At 33.8% G+C, this 8,155-nt stretch overlaps 2 protein-coding genes across 2 annotated transcripts; both read right to left on the bottom strand.

The window, feature by feature from the left end:
* Positions 1–281: 281 nt before the first annotated feature.
* Positions 282–2,584, bottom strand: LOC133831310 (protein MOR1-like). Its single transcript, XM_062261559.1, has 10 exons — positions 2,477–2,584; positions 2,268–2,373; positions 2,063–2,131; positions 1,834–1,980; positions 1,629–1,704; positions 1,382–1,506; positions 1,192–1,302; positions 962–1,111; positions 728–802; positions 282–517 (listed from the first exon to the last, which is right to left on the bottom strand). The coding sequence occupies exons 3-9, from the start codon at positions 2,108–2,110 to the stop codon at positions 764–766; spliced, it is 696 nt and encodes a 231-aa protein (XP_062117543.1). The 5' UTR covers positions 2,111–2,131; positions 2,268–2,373; positions 2,477–2,584; the 3' UTR covers positions 282–517; positions 728–763.
* A 202-nt stretch (positions 2,585–2,786) lies between these two features.
* LOC133832990 (3-hydroxy-3-methylglutaryl-coenzyme A reductase 1-like) lies at positions 2,787–8,155 on the bottom strand. Its single transcript, XM_062263258.1, has 5 exons — positions 7,869–8,155; positions 6,973–7,378; positions 6,748–6,889; positions 4,636–4,694; positions 2,787–2,848 (listed from the first exon to the last, which is right to left on the bottom strand). Exons 1-4 carry the CDS (start codon positions 8,153–8,155, stop codon positions 4,645–4,647), a joined length of 885 nt encoding a protein of 294 aa, XP_062119242.1. The 3' UTR covers positions 2,787–2,848; positions 4,636–4,644.

Raw genomic sequence — 8,155 nt, 5'->3', positions numbered from 1 at the left:
TGTGTTAAGACCGACTATGTTATCGTAGATCAGGGTACTTTACATAACATTTTATCAGTGTTATACAAATGTGTTATTGTACTGTCAACAATAACACAATTTCTGTGTTATTTTAATATATAGATAAATGTTTAATTATGTTATTTATAGTCGATTATATAACACTTTTTTTGTGTTATACTACACTTTAGTATAACACATTTTTTGTGTTAGATTAGAGAAACATAATCTTTTTTTACTTACACAAAACTAGGAAAACAAATATGAAAGTTAAAGCCAAATAAGGTAACATAAATAGATTTTTATTAATTACTCAAATGTAATTACAATATTTAGTCTACTAGTCTAGGCTTAAGAAATCATATTACAACATAATTTATGCCCAATTCAGATTCCTTTATCACTAAATACAAAACAAGAAATGTATACAAAAATTAGTGAAATACATTCTTCCATTCTAAAGGCCTCAACTACAAATGTTGTCAAGAATTGCTCCAAAGAAATCATCTCAATATACCTGCACATTGTAAAAAAAAAAAGTCTGTTTATTATTAAGAACATACCTCCATATATCCTCACCTAATGGGGAAAAAAGGTCATTAACAGTTAACAATAAAATATTAAAATTAAATAGATTCTCAACCTAAAATAATACATTCAAACAATGTGTTCATGCACTAACTGACCAATGAGTCAAAATAGTACCAAAAGTTACTAGTGCACTTACAGTTTCTTGTGTACAAACTCTCAAGATTTCAACAATTCATGTCTCTGCTGCTTTATGAACATCTGATGATTTATCCTGGATGAAAATTTCATAAAGTCATAACCAGAAACAATGGAAAGGGAACTGGCATCATGATTCTTACATCTCTATGCACATTATTGTTAGCATGGAAATATTCTAGCAATGCAAACAAGTAAAAAGAATATTTCACTATTTTTGACAAGTCAGAATTACCGTCAGAGCAGAGGAAGCTGGCTTTAGTAGCTGTACAGCATCAGGAAATTCAGTTAACCCAGATAGTTGTTTTGAAAACCACTCAAAAAGATCTTTGCGCCCTTCTGCACCAAGTTTTGCATCTGTCCAAGCTGCTGCAATGTAAGGAACCTGCAAGAAGTATACAATCATGCCACCTGAGACAAAAAAACTAAACAGCTTCCACAGCGTAGAGCAAAAAAAAAACTTACCATTTTATCAAGATGAACAGCAGAGAGCCAAGAATCTAAAGTATTCAATGTGCATTCCCTCATATGCTTTTTATTGTCACCCAAACATTTCAAAACATCCGCTAAAATGCCCTGAAAGAAATCAATAGACTCACATTCAAATTTAAAGAGTACACTACATAAAATTAGCGATCATGAATTAGAAATCAACCTTGCTTGCTTTCTCAACAGCTGGACCCATTGCACATGCAACATTGCCAATGCATGTCAATGTTGCCATGACTAAATTTTTGTTGCTATCACCTAGACGACCCCTTAGAGCACCAAACAATTCAGCTGAAAATAAACATTAAACAATAATTATCAAATGGGAGGATATAAAGGAGGCTGAATAGCATGTACAATAATAAATAATAACAATAGAGGGAGAGAGAATTTAAACACATGATAGAATGTACCAGTTCCATTGGGTTGGACGCGCTTGTTAGCCTCTTCCAAAACTTTATTCACAGTTTCAATTGACTCCAAGCGAGCCTAGAAAGCAGAAAATACAAAACATTAAAACACTACAATGGCTGCTAAATATCTCCCCTTTGAACCTTCCAGCAGCAAGCAGGTGTCAGGCTCCATCCCTAAAAAAATTAATTATGATCAAAATATTACCTTCCAATCAGTACTTTCTAAGCCTTTAAGCACGGTAGGTGTAATCTTCCCACTAATATCTTCCCATGGCAGGCCATCTAGTCCACCAGAAGATGTAGATGTAGGTTCTGTTGATTTAATAGTTCTCTTTGGAGCTGCTGCTGCACCCTAGATAAGATATGGGAATACATCAGTAACAAATAAACAAAAACGAACAATACATGCATCGTGAATGATTAAGTTGGAGCACCTCAAATGGATTCTTCTCATACTCCGTATCCAAGTGCAGGTTTAACATCAGAAAGAAACCCTTTAATATCTACAAAAGAAAAGGGGTGTGGGAGGGAGTTACAAATTAATTATATAAAAAAAAAATCAATGTTTGGGAGCAGTTCAACTAAATATTTAAAAGGAAATTAAGGTGTGTGGATAATTCAAATAAAATGAGTATCAACCTAGGCCAACAAATTTATGCAAAACACCCAAAAGCTTGACAGAAGAATTTCTAGTAGCAGCTGCACTTGACTGCAGTCCAGTATCTTTACAAAAATTAATTAAATCCTGTAAAACAAAATATATAAATTCCTTTAATAGCTGAATATGGTAATTATTAACTAACAGTTAGACAAAGCAAAAAAAAAAGGGCCCAAATATAACTCCAAACCTTAAGTTTCAAATGTGAGATGCCAAAATCTTCCACTGCTGAAACCATCCACAGTAGCCCCTCACGAAGAACCTTGGGATTCTTGTGCTCTTTCAGTATCTTGTAAAGCTACAATACAAAGAATTCCTTGACTTTTATTGGATTATAAAAAATAAAAAAAGCAATGCACTATAGCCAATCTCAGTCTAATCATAACTATGATTTATCACTAGCTAGAACTTGTTTCAGGACATACAGTAAGAACTTGCTCTTGATTGGCCAGCTTGTGATGAGAGAATGATACCAACAATAAGACCATACAAAGCCAAAGCTTCAGCAAAGATGAGAATCAAGATCATACCAACAAAGAGTTTTGGCTGCTGTGCGTTAGCTCTGCACCACCCACAAAAAAATAAAAAATCAGCACGGAACATTACTTATAGTGAATATTAGCCTTTAAACAAGTGGTATCATGTGTAAAATCAAGTGTCAGTTGCATAGCTTATACAGATGAGCAGGAATAAATCAACGTATATGGTAGCCAAAATCTTAACTAACCTGTTAAACTAAACCATTATAGCTCTAACAACGTAGCAAGGATAAGCAAAATTCATCAAGGCACAACATAATAATTACTTCTCATCAGCAAACAAAGAAATTAGACCTTTATAAGTCATTTTAGCAGTATCAGCATCCATTTTTTCTCTTTTAATTTTCTATATTTTTTGGGCTATATATCAACACCTGTGTATCGGCATTTAATAAAAGTTAGTGAAATTAACAACATCTCTTGATTAGTTTGGTGGTATTCCTCTACAACAAAACTCAATAGGTTTGGCACTAGTGTAAGGTAATACATGACCTGGACTATTTTTTTCCTCCTTTTATTGAAACTTTGTAATTCAAGTTTTTTAAAATCATTAAGGACTAAGACAAACACGGTGAAAGGGTAGAGCAGGCCAAAACAAACTACAGAATTATCGTCACGTCTAATAGTATATACAGACATTTAGTGAAAGAAAACATAGTTAATAATACATAAATCAATATATTGGCAAGTAAAAGAAAAGGGCATCCTATATGTCTTAAAACACATTTTAACATCAATTTCAATTCTCTGCAAAATATTGCTGCTAGGGACCAACGAGTCACAATCAAATGCCTTTTTTCTCCTTTTTCCATTTCTATTGGCCAGTTATGAAACTTTAAGTAATTTCTCCCTAGGCATAAAGCATTGGTGAAGATTTTATGCCAAGACCAATGATCTTATAAACTCAAAAAGTTGACTAATCAACAACCAAAGACTTCTTATTCTTCACAAATCAATCACCATCCAAAAGAACATAAAAATTATATTTAAAAAGGTCCCATCATTCAGTATTCTAATAAAGCAAAGCAATTTCGACACTAACAAATAGTTTAAAAAGATAATGACATAATTTTCTCAAGTAGAATGACAAATGATAAAAAAACAACTAGACCACTACAAATTTGAATCAGCAAACAAAGCACAGAAGTGACAAAAATCAAAGCAGGCAAGCACCTTCGCGTTCAAGTTGTCTAAGAATGTCATAAGGATTCAATAAATAAAAGACTACCACTGTCGTATCAAGTCAAATTCAATGAAGTAATCACATTTACAAACAGGTCAATCTTAAAAAAAAAAAAAAGCTGTCAAAATATATAAAACCAAAAAGAAAAACACAATTAAGCTTGATAAAGTACTATAGTGAAGAAACTCTCAAAGAGATAAACTTGAATAGGCATTTTGCAGACGCAACATTCCACTTCATCAAATCAAAGTCAATATATAACGTTAAACATTGCAAAGCCAACAAAAAAGTACACCATTGATGTTTGAGACAATAGATTCGACTATATTGTTTAGATCACAAAAACCCAAAAGAACCAACATTGAGCAATTTCCTAAAATATGCTGAAAGGCACCTAACATAGTGACATGGTGTGCTCAAAATGTAATGATATATTATTATGGCCAATTTACCGTTAAGGAAGTATATCATTTGATAAAGCACTAAAGATTAAAAACAAAAACACATAATCCATTTCTTTTGAACACCTTAAGCAAGATTGGCATGTATCAATGGGGCTAAAACCAGTTTGTCATAAGAGACACATAAATCAGGTTTATACTTTAATTACTACATCATATAAGGTACCTGGAAATATCAAATGGGATAGCTCACTTCAATATAGACCATTCTATATGCTGCCACTTCTGTTTGAGACATAAACAAACAAGCACATCAGTTTGATCAAATAAAAAAGAACAAAGTTGAAAAATTTGTAGCAGCAAGCTTGTACACCACAGTCCCCATGCCTCTTGTAATTTTTCAAACTAAAAAGCATACTTTCTGTCTGAATTATAGAATGAATCATGGACAATAATCAGCAGCTAGGTCAATCATCCTTGTAAAGTATCAGTACTAACAAACAAAACAACAAAAAGGGAGCTCATAATCAATAATTAGACTATAAAATTGCTGTAAAATAAATAATTATACAGTAAAGTTAATGAAAAATCCAAAAACTCACACAAACACAAAAATGAACACAGCCCAAATCTAAAGGAGTATTATTAATTAAAACTGCCATATTCAAATAATTTAAAATATGAACCTAAACTTGTATCAAAGTAAGAACAAAATAAGTGAGGAAAGAAAGGTGCGAATAGAGAACAGAGAGTATAGAATCACCTTGCTAATTTATTTATATATCAAGATCAAGTATCATAAATGTAGCTCAATTTTGGAAACAAAACTAACATCAATTATGGCCTCAGAAAACCAGTGGTAACGGCTATTCAATAAAAACAAACAAGCATAAGTGGATTCATTACAAAAAACTAGTATACAATCTTATCCCAACTTAATCCACAAAACCCATTACAAAAATAAATGTTTATGCTCTCTAATAAATAAAATTTTCTACATAAGCCTTCCTTAGTACATAAAAAGTTAGCCTAATAAATAAAAGCTTGAGCAGATACTACTCAGATATTCTATTCGCTTCTATTTTATCTAATAAAATAAAAGACACAGTTCAATTCTCTAATAAATGAATGGATACAAGCCAAAATAGCAATCAAATAAAATAATTGTCTTGAAACTTATTGCCAAATTAAACTATTTCATTATTTGATTATTTAAATGTTTTATTTTCCTTGAGTTCATCTTCAAGGGATATGAATATAGGGGGTGTATTACTGCACATAACTGAAAAAAGGAACAGCAGCAACAACTCAGGTTGAAGAAAAATTTGACAAGTTCACAAGAAAGAAAAGTGACTAAATGGTCTAAAAATATAAATATAATAATCCAAAAACAAAAAAAAACAAAAACTAACCAGATATGCCAATAACATCCATGTCATCTAGTTCAACAACTCACTAAATTTGGGTTATGATTACAATAACATGCATTGGTTTCATCATTTCAAAATTTCACAAGTCAGACCCCAAATTATTTACATTATAGTTTGGAACATTATATTTATAAATCTCACCAATATCTATATGTTAGTTACTCTTGATATTATTATACCACAGTTATAATAAATACTACTTAGCAGTGGATGACGAAGAAGAATGGTAATACAAAGAAATTCACCAAGTCTTAGCTTAGTATGCAAAAAGACTGAGAAAAAGACATAGATTGAACATGAATCCCACTACAAAAGTACAATCATTATTATACAAACACCTCCTCCCAATGGAGAAGACAAAAACAACTCTTTTTTTTTTCAAAATAAAAATAATAATAATCAAGACTGCGACATAATACAGACCACATATTTTGATGGTGGGGAGATCTGCACAGAAGATGGCCTGCCACTGCTAAGTATAATGTCCTACTCACTGACACCTCACACTTGGAGAAAATTAGAGAAGTTGGAAAGAGCAAGAGAAAACTCGTACAGCCCAACCCAACCCAACCCAACTCACCCCCATGTTATATTACTTTTCCCTCTGTCTCTCTCTCCTCCTCCACCACAAGATACCGAAAACCCTTATTACAACTATGGAAAATTGAACCCCCCCAACATTTTCCCATGTGCACCACCCAAAATAACACAGCCTGGACTAGTGGACTCTCTTCTCTCTTAAATTGTAGCTCGATAATCACACCCGGACCCCCCCTTCCCTTTTTTTTTCTTTTATTTTGTACCTGTTTAGCATGCAACTTTTGACATGTCTTTGCTGGATCTATTGTATTTCATGTGACTCTTGACAAGCTGCCCAGCTGCTATAACAGACATCAAAGAGAGCTCACCTGCTAACACCGAACTGGCTACAACGGTGGCCAGTAGTCTAGAGTTAGCTCCTGGGGACTCTTTGATTGCACCTTTCACGCCAAGCAAGTTTAGGCATGCAGATTGAGAAGCGAGTTGTGTCCCACCTCCTACTGTACCCACCTGAAGATAAAATATATAGGAAATAATGTTAATGCATATCTTTAATGATTGATTGTGTGTTGGAATGGAACTACTGGTTTTACCTTAATTGTAGGCATAGTCACAGAGACATGAAGATCCTTGCCATTGTTGATAACTTCCATCATGGTAATGCAGTGAGAGCTCTCTATGTTTTGTGCTGGATCTTGGCCTGTGGCTATAAATACTGCAGATACTATGTTGCTGGTGTGAGCATTGTATCCACCGAGAGCACCAGCAATGGCAGAGCCAGCAAGGTTCTTAAGCATGTTAAGCTCTACAAGAGCATGGATGTTTGTTTTCAAAACCTTCTTCACCACCTCTTCGTTGATTACTGCCTCGCAAACAACTGATTTGCCACGCCCTTCGATCCAGTTTACAGCAACAGGTTTCTTGTCCGAACAAAAGTTGCCTGTCATATAGTAGAAAAACATGAAACTGGTACTAGAGAATGACATAGGAAGCTGTGAACTAACACCTCCACACCACAACCAAAAAAAACAAAACAAAAGGGCAATAATTGCTAATAAGATGGGAATAGAAAAATGACCTGGATAAAGGATTAATCCTTACAGGTATTAACATTCAATGAAAAACAAATGGCAACGACAATGACATTAAATATTCAAATTCCAAACATTTAAATATTGGGGTGGGGATAGCATTATCAGTGATGACTTCTTGACAAGTATGCGTGTACGAATTATTAGACTATACATATTCATTAAAACTATTAGGAATGAAAACGATGTACAAAAGAATTATACCCAGCTTGTCCTAGGAACAAACCAGGTCCGAAATTGAGGTAGAAAACAAATTTATTACTCAAATTTATATTAAATTAGAGGAAAAAAAAACATGATATCGATCTCCGTGTTAAAATTTCAATCACCATAACCACAAACAATAATAGATAAAACTTTACATATATACATATAATTTTTATGAAGCATGGACTAACCTGTTAAAGACGATGGAAAGAGTCTCGAAATTTTCAGGGTCCTCCAAGAAGAACTTCAACTCGGAAGCTCTCTTGGCGGAATTAAACCTCACAACCGGTGCTCTGGTCATGCCGTCCCTCAACAACACGCTGGTAGCCCCACCAAACAAATGGATAGCCTTGCAAGCTCTGTTTGTATTCGCAATCAAACAACCCTTTGTAGTCGCCATCGACACCGAATACTCGAACCCATTGAGCAACAACGGACCCGCGATCCCCACCGGAATTTGGACGTACCCAACAGGCAT

This window comes from Humulus lupulus, chromosome 4 (assembly GCF_963169125.1).
Source record: "Humulus lupulus chromosome 4, drHumLupu1.1, whole genome shotgun sequence".
NCBI lineage: Eukaryota > Viridiplantae > Streptophyta > Magnoliopsida > Rosales > Cannabaceae > Humulus > Humulus lupulus.
The sequence above is the reverse complement of the archived record's forward strand: the minus strand, read 5'-3'. Positions and strand labels throughout refer to the sequence as shown.

Coding starts and splice junctions, on each gene's coding strand:
- LOC133831310 (XM_062261559.1), bottom strand. CDS start 2,110: ATGTTAAACCTGCACTTGGATACGGAGTATGAGAAGAATCCATTTGAG. Junction 1,981..2,062: donor ATGAGAAGAATCCATTTGAG/GTGCTCCAACTT, acceptor TATCTTATCTAG/GGTGCAGCAGCAGCTCCAAA. Junction 1,705..1,833: donor TAGAAAGTACTGATTGGAAG/GTAATATTTTGA, acceptor TCTGCTTTCTAG/GCTCGCTTGGAGTCAATTGA.
- LOC133832990 (XM_062263258.1), bottom strand. CDS start 8,155: ATGCCTGTTGGGTACGTCCAAATTCCGGTGGGGATCGCGGGTCCGTTG. Junction 7,379..7,868: donor CTTTCCATCGTCTTTAACAG/GTTAGTCCATGC, acceptor TGGAGGTGTTAG/TTCACAGCTTCCTATGTCAT. Junction 4,695..6,747: donor AGCCAGTTCGGTGTTAGCAG/GTGAGCTCTCTT, acceptor TGTCTCAAACAG/AAGTGGCAGCATATAGAATG.